This window comes from Pectinophora gossypiella, chromosome 13, assembly GCF_024362695.1.
Source record: "Pectinophora gossypiella chromosome 13, ilPecGoss1.1, whole genome shotgun sequence".
Taxonomy (NCBI): Eukaryota; Metazoa; Arthropoda; class Insecta; order Lepidoptera; family Gelechiidae; genus Pectinophora; species Pectinophora gossypiella.
In genome coordinates this window covers 9,505,019-9,531,236 of record NC_065416.1, presented here as the reverse complement: position 1 = coordinate 9,531,236, position 26,218 = coordinate 9,505,019, and the positions used below count along the sequence as shown (strand labels likewise).

Here is a 26,218-nt window from a genome sequence, read left to right as displayed (position 1 = left end):
CAGATTAAAAAAAAATGTTGCTTGATTTTTTTGTTAGTCACAAATAGTCCGCATACCAACTTTTGAGGTTTCTGCCTTGAATATTGCGTAATGCTCCATACACACTTCAATACCCATTTTATGGAAGTGGGTTAAAAAGAGACAAAATCCCTTCATCTATCTCCACTTAAAAAATCACATCAATTGCGCCGTTTTGCCGTGAAAGACGAACAAACAAACAGACGGACACACATACACTTTCCCATTTATAATATGGATATGGAATCTATGATAATAATAAGTATGTAAATTTTGTGAACATGTGCCCCACTCATGTGCTTGCTCTATATCCGTGTCACATCAGCCTCTATGAATGGAAGATGGAGTGTGTGCTCATCCTTCGAGGGCCTAGTCGGCTGCAGGGAGTGGTACACTACTCACGTTTATTATCTACTTACCGGTAATTCTTATTTAGAGCTCTTTCCTTTTTAAGAAGTGGTAAAATTTACTAGGTTACGTCATTCGGTGATTTTACTAGCGGTTAGAATTACGAGTTTTTCATGGACATTCATATTTTTATACCGATTGGCCCGAAAGAAAAAAAAGAAGCAAATAAGATTTTACAATATAGTATTTGTCGCAATGTTGTTCAGAATAATTGACACTTTCATCTGTAAGTATAGGTATTTTAGAAGTGAATACATATAATATGAACGGAAGGCAAGATGGAAACCATTGCCCTATTTTTTTCTAAAAAAGTACCATGTAGAATGCACCGACAAGAGCGTGGCTGACACATAAAATATATAATAAAAGTTTCTTTCTTTCTTTCCTTAATACATAAATAAACTCAAGCCTATTTCATAGCGGAGTAAGCAGAGACTGTGGAATTCAGTTTTCGTCGATCGTAACACACTTCTCTAGCTTCCTCTACATTCATCAATAATTTCATGCAATCGAGTTTCATTTCAATGTTAATATATTGTCCCATCCAACATAAAGTGTCAAAATTCCTGAAAGTAATTAGTTTGAAAAGTATTTGTATTTTTTTTCTCTAGGATTAATGAACATTTAGAATATTTTCACAGAGAATAAATCTCCATAAATTGCCAAAACAAACGCAAGTCGGTTAAGGCGTTTTATCGTCAACTTTGTGAAGCTACAGTCATTTGTCTCTAGTCTGTGCCTCCAGGGCTAGTCTCGAGGGCTGGATTTATTAGCTGCTTGTAATTAAAACTTAGAGGGAACTCATCAAATTGTACTCCGTTACAAGTTGGATTAGAAAAACCTGAGGTTCTAAACAACTTCTTCTTGTAAACCAGTTGTCCGTCTTATCAGTGAGAGCCCTCAGTGCTCGCTGTTTGTAAAGCCAAGTAAGTAATCAATGCAAAATGTATACACAATAACATCACGCCTATTTCCTATTGGGGTAGGCAGAGACTACGGAATTCTAATTACTACGACCCTGACACACCACCTTCGCTTCTTCCATTCGCATCAAAGACTAAATCTCCCTAACATTATCCCGATTTCTCACAGGGTCCGCTGACCTAACCTGAAATTTGACAGGTCCGATTTTTACAGAAGCAACAGCCTATTTGACCTTCCAACCCGCGAAGGGAAAACCAGCCCAATACAGGTTAGGTCACATACCTGCATAATAAATAACAAAATAACATTAATTTTTCATATAATATGAAATATCCCTTCTACTCAATAGTTGCCTGGAAGAAATTGCTACTTAGCAATAAGGCTGTCTATTGTAATCCTCTTCTGTTTTTGTATCTTGTATCTACTTTGATGCTTGTGTAAACAAACAGCATTCCCAAGTATAATTGTGTACTCAAGCGCAATTTTCAGGCACGTGTAGCATTCAAAGAAATGAAGTACTTATCAAAGAATCGATCGTTATATGGGTACCTTTTTAAGACACAAAAGCGGTTTCTCAGGAATATTGTCTTTATATGTCTTCGATTTAAGCATATAGGTGGAATCACATTGAGACAAAGGTAGTATTAAATATAACGAAGTGACTACTCTTTATAGAGTCACTTCTTCTATCGTGTGGGTTGTGAAGTGGATTACCAACCTTATCAACCCTGGTGTCAGGGTTATTATTGAACCGCTACAGGCCCCTGACATGGCTCATGTAACGACTATGGTTATAGATTATAAAAGAGAACAGAAAAAAAACATTGTTTCTGCTTATCATTTATTATAATAATAACAGGTACTAGGTAGTACTTTAATTCTTATCGCAACTTCATTCTCGACTCATTATGTTGAATTATTAATATAAAATCATTAATAAAAACGCCTAGAAACCATTTATATTAATTAAATTAAGTAGTATGCGTGTTTTGTCAACAACAAAAGTGACGAGTAATTCAGTGAAAACGTTTATTTATTAACTTCATTTACATAAATAATTTTGTTAAAAGAAAAGGTGGCTTTCTAGATTGATAATATTTGCAAGTAATTGGTATAAACAGATTTGTAATACCTACCCTCGCAGCTCAATTATTACCAATGTAAAGTGTTTAGAAGCTTTAATTAAATCCTGGAGAGGAGAAGCGTCCCTGATTAAAAAGGAAATTTCCCCTTTGCGTTGTCAAGAAATTAAAGAAATTACGTCACGCCCCTGTTTTGGGGAGTCAAGTGATTTTCAGACCTCACTTTTACATCTTAATAATTGCGTTGCGGCCTCGAACTTTGCTCTTTTTATAAATTAAATCTGACGCCGCCGTGCCCGCTGTCGGAATCAAAGAATTACGAATATAGAAAATTAAAGGATTCCTCCCACGGTGACAGACAAAATACTGGATGTATGACACGTTTTGCTGCTCGTGACGACATTTCATAAATTCCAGAGTACACATTTTTATTTTTTTATGTTCCACTGGAGGGTTACCGATGGTTATGATAACAGAGGTATTTACACGCGTGCCCCTTTTTACGGCGGAGCAGAATTCTTTGGGCACAAAGTTTTTACTGTTACCGGGAGGTGCTAAAAGCGCTTTTGTTGTGAAAGGCCGCCGTCTCATGCCCTTTTCAATCGAGAAGTGAAATTTATGATGCGTAAATTTACGGGTTTTCATTTCGGGATTAGCGTTATGCGAGGCATTGTGCGTGAGTCGTAACTCGCCCGCCAAGATTCTAATCAGTTTTGTGAGAAACGAGCTTTTTCTACGGTCCTGATGTCTTCAGCTTGAAAATAAGTAGGTCTTAATAAGATATTTTCGCATAATTTCTTGCTTGTTTGCCTCCGCGGTATGGAGTTTCGAAACAGTTTATCCTGGCTTATTAAACTTTAAACAGGCATGCGTGGAGCAGGAAATGTTCCCCTGAACAACGTACAAAGGGCTATAGACTTCCCTGCTCGGTGTTCCCCCAACTAAACCTAGGCCGGAGGCGCACTGCTCGGGGAGTGTTGTGATATCCTATTAGACCGGCTTGTAAACGTTGAGCTTTTTAATTAAGCGCCGCATTAAACGAGAGGGAAACCAAATTGTTTGAGCGCACGTCACCACTTGTATGTGTGAGTGGAATAAAACGTCCGCAGGCTCTGGCTGCTTATTAAAACTGAAATTACATCCATAACAACTTAGTCTGAATATTAATTAAGAATCCGCAAACCTGAAGTCTAACCATCTAAGTCAACTTATATTAAATTACAAAAGTAGCTATATTTACGTAGCTGTCCTAAGTAAATTATAACTAAGTAGTCGAATTTCTAAAGTGTTTATTCACTCGAGGTTAATGCCGTTAAAACGGTTGAAGTCACAAGTCATTGACGTTAAATATAAAAAAGCAGACGTTATAACTAAGGTTTCAAAAACAAACAAGTAAAAAGTATGCAACTCTGTTTGCTTATAAGAGCGCCGTCAAAGGACTACGTACGGAGCTACCGACAAGTACGGCTTTTTATTTCAGTAGAAAATAAACTGTTAAATTAAAATTGTAAATAAAAGTACGAAGTTAGAGTAAAAAGGAGGAACGAGCCAGTAAAAGGGAACTCAAACAGATATTACGGTTCGCTCCTGACGAGTTTTTTCATCTGAAACGACGGACTGGTGGCGTGAACTCCTTATGTTTTACGAGCATAGGCCACGCAGATATATATGTTTTGGTAGAATATTATGCTAGCTTATGCGTTCAAAGGCTCGTAAACTTAAATAACTTGAGACAATGAAGATGGGCCGGGTACTGACGAAATTTCTTTGAGTCTATTGACATAGCGAGGACATAAAGTCTTCTTTATCATATTTACACCATATATTTTCCGTTTTACATAACCAACTGATCTTTTCTCATCTTTATGCCTTTTCGAACGACGCGATCGTCCATTTTTCTGTTTATTGGAAATGACAACTAATGGGCGATAGATTTTTGATCGTTTTTGAAATGTCCGGCAATAATGTAAGTTGTTACGCTTTGGACAAATAGTTAGTCCGGCTGAGTATTGATTTCACCTGAGGCAAATATATAATAAGTCTTAAAACCTTATTAAGAAGTAGGTATTGTATTTAGATCAAACCTACGTTCTTCTTAAGTAAAGGCCCTATCTCACTAGGACACTGGTGGCGCCACCAACAACACGTAGGTATGTAGTTGTATAGAAGGTCTGCAACCAGTTTTTTTTAATAGAGCATAAGATCACGACTATATTATTCTCGATTGAGGTAGCCAGAACTAGAAGTAAGTAGATCTTCTCTACTATTCTCTTTACAAAAAAGCAGTTTCATTTATCAAAATATACGTAGTAGTAATAAGTTCGTTAACAAGACTTCCCAGTAAGTAACTAAAGAACTCATGTTGGGTATAGCGTAGTAAAGGCGTATACCGTCGTTGTAATTGCCAGCATAAATCACACCCTTACATTAGCCACTTAGCACGGGGACTCTGAACTAACCTTTATGCGTATAACACAATGAGTGCACAATGAATCCCATATGCCTTCTGTACTCCGTTCCATACCACCATTGTTTAGGAACCTCTTTGTATATCCTATGAGCCCTTCTGTTTGAGAGATGGCAATCATTTTTCTTATGGCGATACTTGAAGATATAACTGATAAGAATTGGATTGTGTTATATATACAAACATAAATACATTATACAATCCCGCCTATTTACTGTTGGGGTAATCAAAGACCACGGGACTTCGCTTACTTCAATCCTTACACGCTTACTTTCCCTTATTCCACTCTCATCATAGACTTTATACATACTAGCCGGTTTAGAATCTCTACCCGCCCTGTCTCTCTCTCTGGGGACTCTTGACCTGGCCTTTCTTTAAAACAAAATGGATCTGATCGAATTATGTATAAAAATTGTACAATGTGCATTTTTTCATCAATGGTTACGTGTAAAAAGTAAGTAAATACATTATTAAAACCTCATAAAAGTATTCTGAAGAAAATCCCGAATGCTGTATAAACTTTATTTAACAAAAAGCCTTCTCTTTAGATCCTAGTCTTATTAAAGTGTACAAATTATTATTTATTTTTTACAACTAAACTCCATTTTCCTTTACTAAGCAAAAATATATATAGTTTAATAATTTAAAAGCTCAGCAACCTCATAGGTATTTTTTGGTCAAGTAATTAATTCCATTTGCGGCAAATCTACAATAAGTGTAAGGAGAAGCACAGGTACTTATCCCTCTCTACGTTTCTTTTTACTTCTAACCAAGTAGAGAGATTTATAAAGAACTAACGAGAAACGTTACTTCAAATTGATGTTACATAAACCGCGCTGCAGACAGAGGTGATACCGAGTGCGTTCCGGGCACAAACTCGTTTGTGCTGTTTTTTTTAACGTTGTAGATTTTCTTCCGTAATCAACACACAAAGGGTAACAAAGGGCAATGAAAGGACTACACTAGTTTGTAAAACTAAGTACTTACTACACTTTTAAAATTATAATAACTTTTAAGCAAACAAGATAGACTTCCGAAAAAGGATTCGAAATGTTAATAAATTAATTGATACAAACATAGCTAGCAATTTTTAGATAGCAAAGTATTTGACATGTTATGTATGTTATAGCTGGTAAAATATATTTTAAATTTAGAAAAAATAATTGGAACTTTAAAAGTGTAGTACTTAGTGTTGTAGGCCAGTGTATACATAAAGATTTTTAACAATTACTTACTTAGGTAGTTTAAGTAACAAATCCATTCAAATATCGCTAGAAACTTACCAGTTGGTGTCAGAACATCGCATGCTAAACTGTGTTTGTAGATGCGAGTGAACGGTGGAAAGCACATCAGATGTACTTCGTATCTCATACAAGATACCGACGGACATAAACTTACGCCGGTAATCCTTATCTAAGCAGACGTAGCCACAAGTTGCTGTAAGACTACTTGCAGCTACATTTAGTATAATAAGATTTTGTATGTGATTCCTTGCTGTGCACACCCCAAATCCTTGTAGATGCGGCTTTATTTTTCTAAATATAATCTCTCAGACGACGCCCTGAGCTGCGCCCAACTGGGCGCCCTCAGACCTGTAGTTTTAAGTTGAGAGCCCTCAGCACTCCGGTCAAGTAAATGCCATTCGATGTAAACCTACAATAATGTCAAAAAAGTGCGAATCCATCGTCTACTGTGTTTTAAAATCCAAAGTATTAGCTACTTAACACGTTCAGACCAGGACCATTAGAACTTTATCGTGGGGTACATCATCGCCCCACAAACCACGTTCAGCAAGCCGGGGTGCACCACTGGTGGTGCATGGGATGCTAGCTAATGGCACAACATTTAAAATGTTTGAAGAATTTGCGCCGCTATTTGGGGGAACATGTTGTAATTATCGTCCCCTTCCTGTAAAATAGACTTTGATATTGTAGCTCAGTGTGTATAATTTAAGTAATAAAAATGTTTTTTTTTTTATTACAGAAATTTATGCACCCTAGCCTGAAAGTATTAAGGTTATGTGAAGAAAGTACAGGACTGCATTCTACTACATTTTCACTTGAGGCGACATACGGGACGGCGGCCTTAAGTAAAACACATAGAAGTACTTAACAAAATCCATTCCTATGTACCCGGCTTACTATGTAAACAAACTGACATTTCTCAAACTGAACAGCTAACATATCGCACTGTATTAAAACTTCATACGCTAGCTCACGCCGGTGAGTACAGTAAGGTCGGAGTGAGGTCACGACCTCACTTCCATTAGCATAGCCAATTACGGAGAATGGAATAGTCTAGCAGCATGGTTCATTCGTGATGGAAACATCTTCCGAAGACAGGTCGGCGAGGGAATTGATGTATACGTGACACGCTTGCTAATGGATATACAAAGATTTTTGAAAAATACATACTTACCTACTCTGTGGCTGTTTATGTATGTGTGGTACTTTATGTTAATACTATGTCATGTATGGATCATGTGGAAGCCATTTGGCCAATGAAAACCAACCGAAAAGCATTCATCTATCTATAAATAATATACACAAACATACCTACATACACAGTCGTCTGATGCAAATTTCGATAAGTATTCAAATAATTATTGAAATATAATCTAATTATAATTAAATAAACATTATTAACTACACAAATAACATCAACCCTTCATATTAAATACAACACAACGGTTATATTAGTAAACTGCAATATTATTCCTCTCAGTACACGTCAAAGGCATACCAGAGTTAATTAGTAGAATGTAATATACACAGAGACAGATAGGGGAGTTGTCTATGTATGAATGCTCTCTGCGATCGCGCTGGTTATATAATAAATAATTCTATCTGTATGATTGAATTTATAGATCTCCCGCTCGAGTGCTCAAAAGAGCACTCAAATATTGAACGTACTTCGTTTTTTTTTTGCCGTGACGTAGGTATTGTAGATTTGCCTCAGATGGTTTTCACTATTTAACACTGAACTTCACGAGAACTAAGATGTCTACTCAATTTATCTTTTTTATATTTGGAAATGTCACGCGTAAATAAAAAAGTTTAATTCTAATTAAATACGGAAGTACGTATTTTAAATTAATCAAAACATTTTTCGTTAGATTAAAAACCAATAAACATATTTAAAAATATTATTTTAACTTAGTATCTAAGTTGTTTTTAAAATAAATTGAATCAATAGTAAATATACCTGTTTCGAGTTATGTCATATGTGTATTGTTTACAATATGTTTGTGTACCTTTTTTTAATAAAATAAATATAGAGGCGGAGGACAGGAGTCCTAGTACGGCTTTGAAATAGACTACTCTGGGCGCCATCCCACCCGCGTCAGACAGAGTACTGCGGGGCGGAAAGCAAGATGGAAACTAATGCCCTATTTTTCCCTAAAAAGTAACATGGATAATGCTACACCGAAAAGAGAGTAGCTCTTAAATTAGTGATGAGTATATATAACTTATATATTTCATCTTATTTGCAAACTTTACCAATTACTTGCAAACTTTACTAAAGCCAAACTTCTAAAATTGTTACCCGGATTTTACCTCTATAAATCTATATTCTCCCAAATATTCCAGGCTATATAGTATATTTAGCAGGTGCTCTCTACATTGTCTGAGCTGAGGTGCTAGTGCTATAAGTGCTATGCAATATGGCAGTGCTATGAGAGCACCGTCGAGGTTTACATAGGAAATTAACGTTCCTCATCTCACATGGTACATGAGAGATTTGAAAATGGAAATTGAGGTAGCTATCAGAACCAAACATTATGTTTTGTTTTGCAGTAATTGGTTTGCTTATTGCAATATTGAGGTCGTAGAAGGAAAACATGATGTGCAGGTTAGTATTTTTTTTAAATAAAGCGCTGATTCACAGAATAGTTATGTGTCGAAATATGATAAAGAAGAAAATAACAATGTTTCAGTGAGCATTATGCGCGGCAAACTCAAACTCTTCTAGTTACTATACGTAGAATCGCGACAAAGCACGGCATTACTGCGCATATTGTCGTTTACAGCGAAAACCATGTGAGAAACTTTAAAAAAAAAATAAAAGAAAGCCAATGATTATATTGAAAATAAAAGAAAGAAAGGAAGAAAGAAAGAAAAAATATTTATTCGACATACTTATAGTTAAAACACATAAACACACAATATAATTCTTACCGGGTTAATCAGGGATATGAGTCTTATGATTAACTCGGTAAGAACCCGGTATTATGTGTTTTAATTATGATAATAACCGCGTAAATCTCAAACAATGTAGGTATATCTACAATAAGTCACGTCAAAAAAGAAATCAATTAATTAAATCAAAATACGATATGGGTAAAAACTGAGACCAAAAATGTTTACCTGGATTGAAACTAACTTGTGAAATATTAGTGGTCCAATGTGTTCAGTAGGTGCATGGTTATTATATTCACAACATCGTCATGTTAGCTCATGTGCAAGCGCAATTCAATATTGTAGCTAGCAGGTGGGTGCCGAGGTTTACACAGGTTATTAATAATAACCTGCCTCATCCAACCAACTGCTGAAGTACTATCAAGGGAACTTTAGCTAAAACAACGCACCTTCGAGCTAAATACAAACTGCCGATGTTTACGGGAAATGCAAATATTTTATAGTGTTTGGGTTATTCGAGACTGTGATCCAATGGTTGAGCGTTGGGCTCACGAACTGGAGGTGCCGGGTTCGAATCCCGCTAAAATCAAATCACAAAAAAGTTCAACTAGAAAACCAGTTCACCAAACATACGCAGTTTAGTATGCAATCGCAGCTACTTTAGGTATTTTAATTGAAATGTATTTATGTTACGCTGAAATATTCAAAACAGTGGAAAAAAATATATAATTATTTTATTCCTAAAAAATACGAAAAATATCAAAAAGAAACTCCAAAGGTGCTACAATATAAACAAAACACATGCGCATAAAACACGCATAATGGGCCATCTTAGAGTGTAAATGCGGAAAACACAGCCCACTAACTATGCGCATAAAACAAAACGAAAAAAATACCAACACAGAAAACATAATTACCAGAGGCGGAAACTAGCGTGATAACTTCAAACATTATTGATTATTCACATAAAATTACCTACCTCGCACTACTCTCTCAGGGGTAACTTAAAATAAGCCATCGTAATTTCCTTGCCTCAGGTATTTAATATCGCTTGCAATCTGAAGTATTCATATATCAAAAACTTTTCCCCATCTATGACGCTTCTGAGTTTATAAGCGGAATTTCCCGTTAACATGGTAGTAATATAAGCGTATATACGACAACATGTTTCATTGACTGTTTATTTAATAGTAAATTACCGGAAACTTTGTGTAGCGCCCCCATTTGAAAACCGTACTACATTCTATATTGACAGTGGCGACCCTAGCAAAATAGGCGGATTTTTTGATTAGTTTACGGCCACCGAAATATACCTAATTAAATCTTTTAAAAATGTCGTTCACGGCCACCGATCAAATGTGGGTGGGTGTGCCTAATCCAGTTACTCCCCTGTAGATTCGGGGCTGCCAACCAGTGTGGTCCCGTCTTGGCTGATTTTGGCGCCCCCCCAAATTGACGCCCGGTGCAATTGCACCGTTTGCACCACCCTAGGGCTGCCACTGTATATTGACAACGAAAGAAAATGACCTACAAACACCTCAAAATGTAGTTCTATTATGTATGTCACGATCTTTATTGTTACTTGTCTGTCTAACTCGTTTTTCTTTTCTATTAAATTCAAATTCAAAAATATCTTTATTCAATAGGTAACATAGTTACACTTTGAATCGTAAGTTTTTACATAACGAACGTCTCATCCGCCTAAAACTACTGCAGCTTCTCACAACCTGTATAGCCGGGGAAAAGAAGCTGCAAGAAAAACCTCGGCACAAGAGTCGCAGATGTTCTTTAAAAAAAAACATAAAATTGTTATACAATTGAGTTAATTACACAATTGAGAGATTAAATTTATATCAATGGTCTAACTTGCTTTATAAAGAGTTCTGAAGGTAAATGTAAGTTCTTACATAAAGCAAATTAGACCTTTGATATAAATGATCGTGACATATATAATGAAACGACATTTCAGGCGATGCTAGCAAGAACTAGCTGGATAGTTTAATTTACTATTGTTTTTGGTTATATTAAAAAAGGAATAAAACAAATAAATAAATAACAGTGTCAAATAGAATTCAAAATGCTCTTTGAAATTCAAATCTGTGTCATGTATATGTCGTGGCCATATCATAGAATTGACCATTTCATGAAATGATCGACCATTTCATGAAATGGTCGTATTTCATGAAATGGCCAACTTCAACTGACCATATCGTTTAAACGTCAGCGTTTAATGATATTTCCATCCACGTTTGGCCATATCATTAATGTAGGGTGTCCATGATAAGTGGTGTAATAAAAACGCTAAATAAGGTAGGAAATAATGTATTACTCTAGTACAAAGTACAAAAATGTTTAAAAGTCTAATAAAAATTAAAAAGTCATTTTCGGTTAACGGAGTGTTGATGTAGTTGACATATACGCCGTAACTGCATCTCGCTTTGAAGTCGTCGTCATATTTTTTGACACTATTTCATGCCATTGGTCATCATTCAGTATACTTTTCGTGTGTAAGATAAACATACTGGCGGCGTAGGGGTGGCCCAAGGGCCACCCCCGCCGCACCCTAACCTACCGTTATGCCTTGTAAAAATTATAAAAAAAGGATTATGATAATTTAAATTATGACAAAAACATTTATGCGTTTTAATAGAATCCCGTTTCAAGTAGTTAATGCCATCTGCGGCAAATCTACAATAAGTCACGTCAAAAAAAGAAACTTTACGGACAGTAGGATCGTCTATATTTTTCTTTTTTAAAATTAATATCTCTTCATTCGCAGTTTTAATTATATCATATTTTGAAATCCAATAATAGTCCATTGATTTACGTAGCGTGGTCACTCGACCTTCATTATTTGCCATATAACCTAAAAATAAAAATAAAGTTGCTGTCTACTGTTAATACGAGTTTTGCTTTTCACCTTAGTGTCAAAACATTGCTTCAATGCACTTTTATCTTGTATTTGCTCATTATTATTCGTATTATTCGCGTTCACACAAGAATAATTATTGTCCGCCGCCATTATGCAAAACATAAACAAAGCGACACCAGCGCCACTACCGGTGGATAATGTTACTATTTTACGATATGATCGCTAACGTTTGGCCATATCATGAAGTAATCATGCATTTAGTTGGTCATATCGTTAAACGTTTTGTGTTCATTGATCTGGCCAAGCCACATCATGATGGTGGCCAACGAATGTTGTTCTATTTCATGAAATACGACCATTTCATGAAATGGTCGATCATTTCATGAAATGATCAATTCTATGATATGGCCACGATATATACAAATATTTGGAACATAAATAAAGAAACATACACGCAAAATAAAATTCGTGCCTAAATAAAAACAAATTCCGATAAATCTGTTTCAAATAAAACAAAGCAAAATAAAAAGGGGCATACAGCATATTTGAACGTTTCGTATCGGTGGATTAACCGGCCGTCCGCAAAAGTGACGTTTCAATTAACTTCTATGAACCATGTACGAAACATACAATACGTTTTAGACAATCATTTACAAAATTTAAAAATAAAATGGAACAACCTACACGTCTCGAACAGCTGTGTAGCGTGCATAAACTGCTTATATACGTCCCACTGCTGGACACAAGCCTCCCCTAAATCAACCGGAGAAGGCACGGTGTATACCTTATGCGCTGCTCCACTGCTGGTTGGTGGAGATGTTTTGCGACTAATAGCCAGGACTAACGGCTAAACGTGCCCTCTGAAGTACGGAATCATCTCACTTTTTCGGACAATCAGATGATTCAAGCCTGCATTGACCAAACAAAGGACAGTCTCACAAAATGATTTCGCCAACGTCCCCATCGGGAATGGAACCCGGACTTCCAGAGCGTAGCCCTTAGCCTAGATAAATTGTACTTAATAATAATCAGAAAACTTTGACAGCCGTCGCCCGCTCCAGCGCTTCTATATAGGGGAGACCCTATAAACCAAATTGGACGCGTGCTACCTATACCAAGAAATAGTTGTAATTATCAACGTTAGCACTCTGCAAGTTTCCATCTAGTTGGCAAGTTGGCGAACTTGCAGCGCCGACGTACCTCCCCTTGAGAATGTCAGACTACAACTTTCTACTGACGTCACGGGCACTATTCCATTCTGCTTTATTTCAAAAACAACCAGGGTGAAACAACTTCCCATGTCAAACTGTCAAAAAACAACAAACTTCCACCGTAAAGAGATTGCTTTTCTATGAGTACCGATTTTGTTTTAATTTCTCTTAATAGCAAACAAAGAAAATACTTAATCAAAAACGCGTTGAAAATATTGAGATATTTTTTTTTTTTTAAGATTCATACTCATATTGGTAAGATAATTGCTTTTTTATAATAATTACAATGATAATATTATAAAATAACCGAGCTTTTAACTTCCCGAATCTTTATAAATATTTAAGTACAAAGTTTAATATGTTATAACAATCATGGTTGGACTGACTGGTGGTACGGAAAAAATAATGCGAAAAGCCAATAACAACAAGAAAACCAATAAGTAATTTACTTTTCCATAAATGGCTTTCTGGTTTAAGTATATTTTGTACAAAAACAGCCAATCATTTGTAAAAAAGACAGGCATTCGATTTTTAAATAAATACAAAAATTTTACATTGTAAAGTACAAAAATAGATGACAATGACAGACTCTATGTACAAACTACACTACTTTTTACTTTGTTTCTACTTTTTTTTGCACTTTTACACTTAGTAATCTAGTTAATATTCATGTTAGATATTGAGATATCTACTTGCAGATAATTAAACTTGTTTTAAAATACGCGTGATCATGACACTTCGTATGTATGAAAGTATTCATAAAGTGCCGGCTCGAAGTATATGACTGTGCAATACCAAGCACATAGCTTCCACAGACGGGAAATTTCCATCATTTCTCGGTTGCGTCACCATCCATCGGTTGCATGTTTATTTGCCAAGATATTAGTATTCTGCCGTCGGGCGCAATACGTATCCCTATTATAGGAAACAATGGAGGTCGGACGCCGCCGCCGTATTATTCCGAGAAAATGGAAATAACCTACATATTCGCACTAAGGAGTTTATATTGCGGGCTGGTGATATTAATGGCGTGTTTTCATGTCGCTGTTAAATGAGGGAAGGTCGCTTTAATTGGAAGGGATAGTTGGTCTTTGATCGTAGTTGTAATTACAAAGTGGGTTTTCCTGTCCGTTATAGCTGGTTAACGATGATTTATTAATTATACTAATAAATTGAGAGGTCCACCCCAATTACTTAATAGTTTAAGAACACACTCGTTATAAAAATACGAAATACAAATATACTTTATTGCCCACAACATGCAAAACAAGTTTTACACACATGGACGAAAGATACAGAAATATAACGAAACGAAAGACGAAACGACGTTACGAAACGAAACGTGACGTGACGGTGACGTTATGAAATGTAATGTAATGAATTTCTTTATAATTAAAATTATTTCAATAGATAAATAATTATTAAGAGTGATGGGTATCTTTTCAAACTCCGACCGTTTGCAAAATAGAACTCTGCTGTGAATTCTTTTTAATAGAAAAAGAATATATAATTTATTACATTTAAAGGTTTTGAATGTACCTCTATATTGTTTACTTAAAGCCAGTTTACTAACTGCAAAATATTTAGATTTCTATTTGATTGATTATATTCCTCTATCTTTTACTAGATACTTCAAATTGAGAAATATCTTTGAATCGTATTTTTTACATAACAACTCATCCGCCTAAAACTACTGCAGCTTCTCACAAGTTGCATAACCGGGGAAAATAAACAGGAAAAACTGGGCACAGGGCCCTAGACGTTCTTTAAAAAAACATACTTAAAATATTGTCATACAATTTAGTACTTTGTCTTCCTAATATCAGTTCCCAGACAGTTAATCCCATGCATTCATATCTTCTAAGTAATCACTAAGGTTAGTGATAATAACCGTTTTTATAAAGTTTCTGTTTAATTACTGTATTTTCTTGATACCTTCCAGAACCAAAGACCAAGGCATATTATGGCCATTTTTACCACATGAGGTCATGTTTTAACAGCTTTGCTAATGGAATACAGGGGAGAATAATGACTAGAAAGCAGTTAAGTGTTGAGATTTAAACTTTAGCTATTTATGGGAAGGGCTTAATGGAGAGTGGTGGTAAAGTTCCATCGTAAATAATACCCTTGTAGCCCTAGATAATTCACGTCACCTGCGCTCGGCTCATCTGGTTATGCTTTAATTCAATTAATTAATCACAGCGACCCGTTCCTGGTTACTATATCCTACTAAAACATTTTATGAAACCTAATTAATAAGCAATATTAATATTTTTATCGCTTTAATGAATTATATAAATAATATATTTAAAAAAAATGGAAATACATTCTTTTACCGCTCCGTGAAAGGGTATTCAAAACTACCTACTTATAAAAACGGGAATAAAAGTGTCTACGTAAAAAGACCTAAACATACGCTGACTTTCTATATTTTTTTAACTTTGAGTTGTGGCAAATAAATGATTGATTATTACTTTTTTCCCGCGTTTTGTTACCTGTAACCTTGATTTGGAGGTTCAATACAGAAATGAATTATACAGTGGGATTACGTATTATAGGAAAGATTTTACTTTCTTAATTTGATATTTAAGTAGGTAAGTGTTAAGAATTATAAAATTGAAATAAATTATCCTGTAATAACATGTCAAATTGTTTAGAAATGCGGAGTAAACAAAATACTTATTGCCTGAAAAAAGCAAATGGAGATCTTTGTACTACAAGTAAATAAGTAGTTAAAACTTGAAAAACCTTTAGATATACGTTCCACTAATGGATTGTTAGTGTTTGCCCTGATCTCCTGGTCGGAGAAGGTATGCTCTACCACACCGTTCCAATCTGATTCACTGCGGATTGGTGGAGAAAGGAATGAGTAAATAGATAGGTGTCTATTTACTTAACTTAGGATAAATAATCTTTCTCTGTAAGTAATTAACATTATGTAAATTATTAGGTACAGTCATGACCAATATCATGTACCCACTTTAGAACCCTGTCGCAGTATCATATTTGACATTTAATGAGACTTTCGGTTTAAATTGTCAAAAAAGTTAATGTGACATGGTTTCAAGATGTATACATTTAGTACTCGTGACCGTACATACCTAAATAATATGATGAGTCCATTAATAAAATAAAATATATGTCGGAATCTCGTGTAATTTGGAATATGGCAGCTTGCGGAGATATGGAACGTAAAATTCCTCGTGCGTTTTAATTAAGGCTGTATTCAAAGGCTGTAACGAGATCTGAAGTCTGGTAAGTTACCTCGTGTGGCGTGTGGGACTCCGGGCAAGTTTGAAGTAATGTGCCGTTATCCTAATGAACGTCATTGCAGTTCTTGGTTAGTTAGGCCTTGGTTTTATAAGCTTATTAAAAATTTAAAAGATAAAAATAGTGAAAACGTTTCAAGTTTATAAAACACTTACATACATAAACCTATTTCTTGGAATTCCGTTTGCTTCGATCCTGACACTTCTCTTGCTTCCCCCACATCCAACAAAAATAAAAAAATCTAAAGTATTTCTTTATAAAAATAATATTATAGTAATACATTTAGTTTTATGTTACTGTCAAGATAACAATTATTTATATATACAGCTTTTTTTTGACATGACTTATTGTAGAGTCTGCACAGATGGCATTAACTACTCGGCCGGATAAATGGGGAGTGCTGAGGGCACTCCCGAAGCGCGTACATTATTTAAGAGAGCGTTTATATATAAATATATATATACAACGTATGTATGTAATATACATAACAAACAACTACACTACTCATTACACACACACTACTATTTATTTATTATTTTTTTTCTCTCTTAAATAATGTACGCGCTTCGGGAGTGCCCTTGCAGGGTATCATATGTTTGTGCACATTTATTTGTAAGAAATACTTATAATACTTACCATGTGACATTTAAAAGTAAATAAATAAGTAAAAACCTTCTTCGTGTTTTTGAAAGAGCTGCTTTTACCGTCGCATAAGCCATCGCATTATTAAATAGGATCCCGATGGTAAGGCATCACAACTGCATATTTCTGCTGGAATGCATTAAAACCTGCAAACCGGTGCATTCCAACTGCGAATAGAATTCTGGTCTATTGCAATCAGACACATTTTTGCAGCTGGTTTGTACCTCAAATGCAGCCCATTTGTAGGCTCTAATAATAATAGCTCTTAGCTTCAAATATGATGTAATGTTATATAAGTTAATTGACGTTAAGCTGTAGTTCTCAGGAAGCAGAAACAGCTAATTAGTGGCAATAAGTAGGTACCTACAATTCTTGTTACTCATTACCCGATTGTCTTCCGGCTAATAGAACTTCAACTATAGGATGGGAATTCCGTCCGAGACAAAGCAATAGGAAGAATTTATTGATAAGTATTGTTTAATAAGAAAATATTTATTTAAGAATAACGGCCTCCGTGGTCCGTTGGTTGAGCGTTGGGCTCACGATCCGGAGGTCCCGGGTTCGAATCCCGGTGAGGACATATCAGAAAAAAACACTTTATGACCCCTAGTTTGATTACGATATTACAGGCTGATCACCTGATTGTCCAAAAAGTAAGATGATCCGTGCTTCGGAAGGCACGTTAAGCCGTTGGTCCCGGTGGTACTGATACTTATGTAAGTAAGTAGTCGTTACATGAGCCATGCCAGGGGCCTTTGGCGGCTCAGTAGTAACCCTGACACCAGGGTTGATGAGGTTGGTACTCCACCTCATAAAACACACGATAGAAGATTTTAGAATGCGGTTTTAAGTGGTATAGTTGGAAGAGGAAAGGCTAAGCGTACATAGCGATCAATTCCAGAATGTTTAATGGAAAGGCCAGGCCAAGAGTACTCTGAACCTGAAGATACTCGATGCATAAAGACGTTGATGAGAGTGGAAGAAGCGGTAGAGTGTTAAGATCGTAGTACGTGAAATTCCGTGGTCTCTTCGCGAAATAGGCGTGACCTTGTGTACATGTAAGTTTACATTAAATTTTCTTCGTGATCGAAAGGCAATATATTTAACAAACAACTACATAATATTATAATATATAAATCCCTTACCTACTCACATTGACTTCCACATTAACAATATCTATATAGCCGTGTATAGAGCCGTGGTAGCCCAGTTGGTAGAACGCTTTCCTCTCACTTTGAGGTCGCAGGATCGAATCCAGCAGCCTAAACCAAAGATTGTCGAATTTGTTTTCGAATTCATGTTTGGATTATAAATCATTATCACGTGCTCAGCGGTGAAGGAAAACATCGTGAGGACCCACATTCCCGAGAAATGAATTTTAAGGAGGTATGTGACCTAACCTGTGTCGGGCTGGTATTCCCTTCGCGGGTTGGAAGGTCAGACAGGCAGTCGCTTCTGTAAAACACCGGACCTGTCAAATGTTCAGGTAGGGTAAGCGGACCTTGTCAGAAACGGGATAATACTGGGGAGATGATGATGATGATTTATTAATATTATATCTAAGTATATATAAATTACATAGCTCTTTAAGCCAATATTTTAAACTGACTGAACTGATCAACTAGTCATACGTAAGCAGAGTCCGCATTATTATGGCTTCATCCAATGTACTACGATATAAACTTGTTACCGTAAAATCAACTGACCGTAAAAATAACTTCCACACAAGTAAGGTACGCGTGCTGTTCACTAACTAGTAAAGGTTCATTTAACGGATAGTGTACCTTAAAACGAACATATTTTTTACCGTAAAATATATCCATTATACAGCCAAGCGCGCAAGTTGGAAGGTACAGTAATAAAGTAGGTACATAAAGCACTGTGTATCTAAGCTTTGCTACATGCTGCACATCACCGGTAGTGTTTTAGACGTAAAATATAATGACTATGATATGAATATTCGTGCTGCACGACATGATTACGTGGAAGTTTGAAAAGGAGTTATTTATTCATCTCCAAATTCGGGCGGTTTAATTTGAATTTGGAAATTAAACTGAAGTAAATTTTAAATTTTAGCTTAGATATAAATACATATTTGGAAAAATGTTTGTTAGGCGCAAATTTCATTGTTTAACATTTTCAAGGTTACAAAGAGACAGCAAGTTTCGCACTAACAGAAGTAGGACCCGGTGGTCTAATGATTAACACGCTCATCCTGGCTTGACAAGAGCTGAGGGTTCAAATGCCGTCCGAGTCAGAATTTGTTTTTTCGGTTTGAATTTTCTCTTTGTGAGTTTCCCTAAGCATGGGTAAGTCTTGTGCTATAGAAACAAAAAGTCACTTTCAAGTTTGTTTAATATTTTTAAATAAAGATAAATACCTACAGTGAATGTTTAGAATATTACTAATCAATACAAACTAAGTACTCATTGCTTTTAATACTCATATTCGCCATTGGAGACTTCGGTCATCTTACACATAGCCTGTACGAGGAAAAAATGGGTTGAAAAAACCGCATTTAAGATACCTACCTACCTTATACCTGAATAAAACGACACTATTAATGACGACCAATTATCTCGGCGTTTTGTTAGTAGATACTTACAGCTTCCGAATGAGCACAAGATCCCAGCACAAGATCCCCATGATTCTGACACTTATTTAGTCACTAATAGTCGCTTTTGAAATTAAAATGACCTTCAACTTCAAATTTCTTAACTGACCGAAAATTTCTTAACCAACAAACTTGACATAAATATATTTAACCATAAGGATTCGCTCTGTAAAAGCGCATTCCGAGAAGTAGTTTGCGTTTTGTAATTCAGTTTTTGTTCTCAAAATATTAATGTATCTCATCTTGTAAAGCATATTATTTGTTACTGCTTAAAAAGTTTTATAAATCCGTACACTTATCTGGAAGCTTAGGATTCCCAACACTTTTTCTTTCATCTTTGAACTACCGAGACGTGATACTTTTATTAAGTTGGGGACATTTAAAAATTGGTTTAATGTTAGAGCCTTCACGACGCCCGGGACCTTTTATGTAAATCCTAAAAGATGTGCCGAGATTTTTAATGAAACTGCGCAATTACTTTGATGAATACTGCGTCCGTGACGAAGGGAACGGCCCACATAAATCTAAATTAAGCGGTTCTGTATTGATTTAAATTACAGCGAATCCAAACATTTTGATTAAAGACCTGAAATTAAAAAGTAAATTAAATATCGGACTTAAACACACAGATCCTTTGTGAACGTAATCATGCGTGAAACGCTAAAATAATGTTGAACATTCAGTAAATTGTTTATACTACGAAACCGAATTTTAAATAATGTCATTGATTAAAGCTTGAATACATTTATAGAGTCTGCGTATTTAATACAGCTTATTAATGTTGTATCCTTTGACAATTTGATTCGCTCGTAATTTAGTACCGAACTGAGTTCAGTTGGGGCTGTCGAATGGTTATTGGGCATCAAGTACGAGTACTCGTATCTATATTGGGGAAGCTGTCACCAGTCGATGGAACCAAACAGACGCTAGATTAAAAAGTAAAAACTCACTGGAACGGTTTCAACGAACGCAATCTAATAAAAAAGAGTGGATGAGACGCCCTTACGCAGCTGGAATTTTAATCAATTTTGCGGCCAATAACTGGCGTCGGCCACGCGGGCCTTCGCAAATTACCGCCTTAAAGTGTTTACCCTGACTATATTCGTCAGGAGAACGCTCTTAAATTAAAAAAGCCGAGTCTGTTTCAGCAATTTGCATAATAGGGTCGATTACATAGGAAATGGTAGGGCACGTTTGTACAACGCGGAACTCTCGCTTTAATTGCGTCAAACGAAGGCCGAACCTACTTAGAACAGAAACGACGAGAACAACTGTTTACGTCCAATAAACATTTCTCTTCATTGTCATCCGAGATTTCTGCTAGCAGATGTTTCATTTGTAAGAAACTCGGAATCCGGTTTTTGTCGAAGGAGTAGGTATCGGAAAAAGAAAGATCAGAAGGGAGTATTGTGAGAAACCTTTGTAAGGCGAGGCGCCCCGGGCACGCGAATAATGATTTCCACAATACGACGAAACTTTATTACTCTTACTACTTAGCAGGCAATTAAGGAAGCTGAAGAATTTTTCTTTCTCGACGTGGTAATTAGTTCGCGCGATACCGTCATGAACTTTATGGCGCACGTTCTTTTAAATGTTGAAACGCTTTAAATTTCGCTGAAAGTTAATATTCCGCAACATTTGCAAGAACTGCGCATAAAATTTTATAAGTAGCTATGACAATTTAAGTCACAAAGAAACTCTTGTACTTACTTTAAATATTGTAGAATGTTGCTACGGTACTACGGCGTAGCCGCTGTAGCTACGTTCGAATGACCGTCTTTAGACAGTAAATACCCCAGCGGTATTGTTTCCAATGTACCGAATTTCATAACATTAAGTGAATAAAATGGAAATTGCATAATTAAACGTTCATTCAAAGCTCTCTAGAGGTGAAGGTGACAGAATTTTCAATACAACATTTCACTAAACTTCTACGTATACAGCAAAGATAATATTTGACTTCATTGAATGAATACAAAACAAAATGTATTGTATGTGATTGAATTTAATATTTTATCATTTCTGATGCATTGAAAATGAAGTGTAAAGTGCATTGAACTCATGCATTCATTATTTTAAATTTAATTCCATTTCTGTCTCGATGTCCATGCAGAGATTCATTAAAATTAAAATGAAATTTTATATCAGACTTAAATTTTAAAATAAATATTCACATTTATTCTACACTTATAAAAGCTGATATAACTTCATTGTGCTGATTTTATACCGTGTACTGACGACGTTTCTCTTTGTTTCAGATAAGTTGAGTGGCGTCAAACAGTGCTGAACAAAGGGTTGTGGGGTGCAAAGTGAAATAATAGTTGGAATTAGCACTGCGAGTGTGTGCGGTGTGAGGTGTGTTGTGTGAGGTGCGGGGGGCGATGCGGGGTGCGGGGTAGCATGCCTGCGCGTGCCACGGCGGCCTGATGGCGCTAGTGCGCCGGATACTAGGCGACGCCCAGGTGAGCCCTTTTTATGCATGATAGGCAAGCATTTGACCACAATCTTACTTGAGGGACATGAAAGATAAAAACACGTTACCTAGAAAGTAGCTATTTACTCTTGCCTTGAAGAGGTCCAAATTGTACCTAAAAATAGATTCGCGAGAATATTATACTCCTTAGGAGTGGAATTCTCTGCCGTCTTCTATATTTCCGAATGCATATAACCCGGGTGCTTTGAAGGCCAGAGTGAACAGTCACCTTCTGGATGAGCTCGCTCCATCTTAGCCAAGAGCAAACCCATAAAAAATAAAAATAATAATAAAAATAAATAAAAAAATGGAAGGTTAAACGAAGGCAAATCTGTACATCTCCATCTATATTGTTTTTGAGGAAAGTAGCCTGGAAAGTCTCATTAACAAGTCAAAGACACTGTTGTGCCTACAAAAGTTGTTGACAATATTACACTACTCAATAGACACTTGAAATTGTATCTGAACAGCGGAACGCGCTAAAAGAGTATCTAAAAGCTGATTCATAATGAATTAACGAACGATACAAACACTAATTGGTTCATAAACCCTCATCCAAATGGATTAAATCCATTTATATTTTTACACGGTTTTTGGTTCTATTACGTTTCAGAGAACAATGAAACTGAATGACATGAATTCGTCTGGAAATATATTTTGTCATTTGTATATTGAATCGATTAAGGTCGACACGGGCGTACGTGTTGACGATTACCGTGATCACGCATTCAGTGAAGTTTAGCTGAGTAAACTCCTGAAGGGAGCTCTTGACAAGCGTATCAAGAGAAAATGACTCACCTCACGCATCACGAAACGCGATTTCACACCGATTAAACTTACGTTGTATCGTGCGGGTATAACCGCGTAATTACTCTCATAGATTTTAGTTAAATCGAACCATTGCCATTAGCTAACTCGACCCCCAAAATGTAGCTATTAAACTTGTAGCCCTAAACGACTATTACGTCTAACGGGGCATATGAATTAACCAAGGGGCACTGTCGATTAATAGGTGCAGATAAGCAGTCATCGGATGGCCGTCCAAATGTATGGCTGCTAACTTAAAATCCGGCTTGCTCAATGTACTCGACTGATGAAGTCCATATTTCTCGCGATAAGTAAACAGACCATGAAATCAGTTTTGCTGTTTTGTTGGAACTATGCCAAACAAACGATGCTAATATCACAACTCATGCTATAAAATAAGTTTGTTTACAACTTTGTAACATTTAAAATTTGAGGTAATAATTTTGCTTCATATCCAAAAACTAAACTTCAGCTGAGATTAGAACACTTATATCTAGGTACTTCTGAGTACTCATTGGAAGGACTTTAATTTTTTACCAGGCTGCTTGATCTGCTTGTCTTTAAAATGCTTCCCAAATACTTAGTAGTAATACTTCCTAAACCATCATCTCTTCGGTCATTTTTTTCTCCGTCTATTCTTTTATTTCTTATGAACCAATGCTCAGAACAACCAATATCACGTACTTATATTAAATACTTACATAAACCCACCCCCCTTATACCTAAACTACAAGTCGAGTTACAAGTTTGCAGAAAACAACTTGCAGTCTATTTGATAATAATATAATCACCTCCTTAGCGTTACCCCGTTTCCGCAGGGTCCGCTTACTTAACCTTTTGATCTTCTTCTATCGTGTGGGTTGTGACGTGGATTACCAACCCCATCAACCCTGGTGTCAGGGTTACTATTGAGCCGCCAAAGGTCCCTGACATGGCTCACGTAACGACTACTAACTTACATCAGTAAGTAGTAACCGGGACTAAAGGCTTAACGTACCTTCCAAAGCACGGATCATCTTTCTTTCGGACAATCAGATGATGAGCCTGTAATGTCCTATAACCAAACTAGGGATCACAAAGTGATTTTTGTGGTATGTCTTCACTACACCACTTTTGATGTCATCAAGTATTAACAAAATGTAATCCCCAGGCGAAACTCCGCAAGATGGTGGACGAGCAAGTGTCAGTGGGGTCTCGCGTGGAGGCCGAGCCGGAACCCGAGCCGGCGGACCCGCTGATCACACCAGCTAGTGCCGCTCTGAGCATCGACAACGACCGCACACCACGCCTCCTCATCGGCACACTCGACAAGAGAAACTCCTCGCTCAATGGCGATGGAACGTCTACGCTCAACCGAACGAGATTGCCCATAAGAAACGGCAAGGATAATCCTTTTATCGGTAAGAAGTTTTATAATAAAAATTCGGCAAGAAATCTGTGACAATCGACCCAGTTGCTGATTCAGTAGACATCCAATCCTGATGCCTAAAGTCAAGTTCCCTGTTTATCAAGACTTACGGGCCCTGTAATACAAGAAATTTTCTTGTAAAAATTTTCATTATTACAACAATGTGTTTATCAAAACTACACATGTAAATAATATGTTACAACTGGTTCTCTATTTTAACTCATAAAATTTTATGTAATAATTTACCATGGCATACTGTTACTTGTCCTATTATTAGTTACTCATAATATTAATTTGTCATAACTTTTGAAGCATAATTTTAAAACTCATAACTACTATAAGCATAATAATTACTGTCAATAATTATTTCACAAGTATATTTTAAAACCCCTGTACTTTTTTGATAAACGTACCTACTTGAGAGTAACTTGTAGCTTGTGAACGTGTAGGCAGGCACAGGTGTAGATTTAGTTTGCTTTACAATATAACATATTGACTTGGTACTGCTTGATTTTCGGGTGCAAATCATGTGTAGGTATAGGTGTATGAGGAGTAGCTGCATAATAACATTTTACAATATTCAAGTACTTACCTAAAATATCATGCTAACAAAGTCATATTTTTCAGACGACGACAATAAAGAGAATCAAGCAAACGGCAAGCTAGAGTCTCCAGTGAAATGGTCGACACAGAATGGCAGCGACAGTGGTACTTACGCGGAGATCGGTACCGGGGCCAACAGCAATACAAGCGAGAGGAACGTTCTAGATCCTGCTGACAGTTCCGAAGAGGAAGTACCACTGCCTGACGCGACTTCTCCAGGCCGAAGCAGTGATGGGCCTGAACCACGGGCAGATATCACGGCTACTTTAGATGGAGGTACGTTACTTCTACCTTACGGCTTAAATAGAAAGAGATTTTCTATGTTACGTTTCTGACTATCTATATGTATGTACTAAACCTGTTTGGGGCTACAAGATGCTTAACAACAATTGCCAATAGGCATCCTCTCTTTCAAACCATTCTTCCCGGTCCTACATAAGTCTTATTCTCCACGTTTTGATGACGTTAATATTTCATAACTATTGCTAATGGAAAGTCGAATTATCATCATCTCCCTAAAATTATCCCGTTTTTCACAGGGTCCGATTACCTAACCTGAACATTGGAGTGGTCTGTTTTTTTTACAGAATCGACTACCTGTCTCCAACCTCCGAAAACGCATTTCTCTGGAATGTAGGTTTCCTTACGATATTTTCCTTCACCGTTAAGCACGTGATAATCATTTATGATCCAAACATGAATTCGAAAACAAATTCGACAATCATTGGTTTAGGCCTGTGCTGGGTTTGAACCTGGGACCTCAAAGTGAGAGGAAAGTCGAATTATAATTGTCTAGAATATATTACTTAAAATATTTGTATTAGTAACCAAGCCACAAGTCTACAATTTACATGAAACACCAATTAATCAATCTACCAACATGAATATGTAGAGAAAATTAGATTTATTGAAATATCGTCGTGTTGTCACAAATACCTCATACATCCAATTGACTATTGAGTATTTCAGACCTCGAACAGAATACAAATGATCACTTTTTGTTTGATACTTCAAACATGGATATATTCGATCAATCAAACTGACAAAGAACACAGGGAAGGCAGGTTCACAATACATCCTTATGGTCGCTAACAAGCGAACAGGAACAATGATGGAAATATAAACTTTGTCTGTCTTTGTCGTAACCCTTAATCCAGGAGATAATAGTTGCTAACAAGTCGAGTCCAGCATGCTTGTTTTGCTGATCAAGTAAGTTGGAAATTCTTCGTTGCTGCTGCAGGCAGAGAATGTTATGAGGGTCGTTTATAACGCCGACAACC

At 36.3% G+C, this 26,218-nt stretch overlaps 1 protein-coding gene across 11 annotated transcripts in view; it reads left to right on the top strand.

Moving 5' to 3' along the window:
* LOC126371972 (kazrin) overlaps positions 1–26,218 on the top strand; it is a 166,301-nt gene that overhangs the window by 94,741 nt on the left and 45,342 nt on the right. For all 11 annotated transcript variants that reach the window (XR_007567106.1, XM_050017460.1, XM_050017454.1 and 8 more), the window contains 3 exons: positions 21,906–22,109; positions 24,078–24,327; positions 24,963–25,214. Coding sequence is in view for 10 of the 11 variants with exons in the window: in XM_050017460.1 (XP_049873417.1) it covers positions 22,074–22,109; positions 24,078–24,327; positions 24,963–25,214 (538 nt within the window). In the remaining variant the exon portion in view is untranslated. The remainder of the gene's footprint in view (positions 1–21,905; positions 22,110–24,077; positions 24,328–24,962; positions 25,215–26,218) is intronic.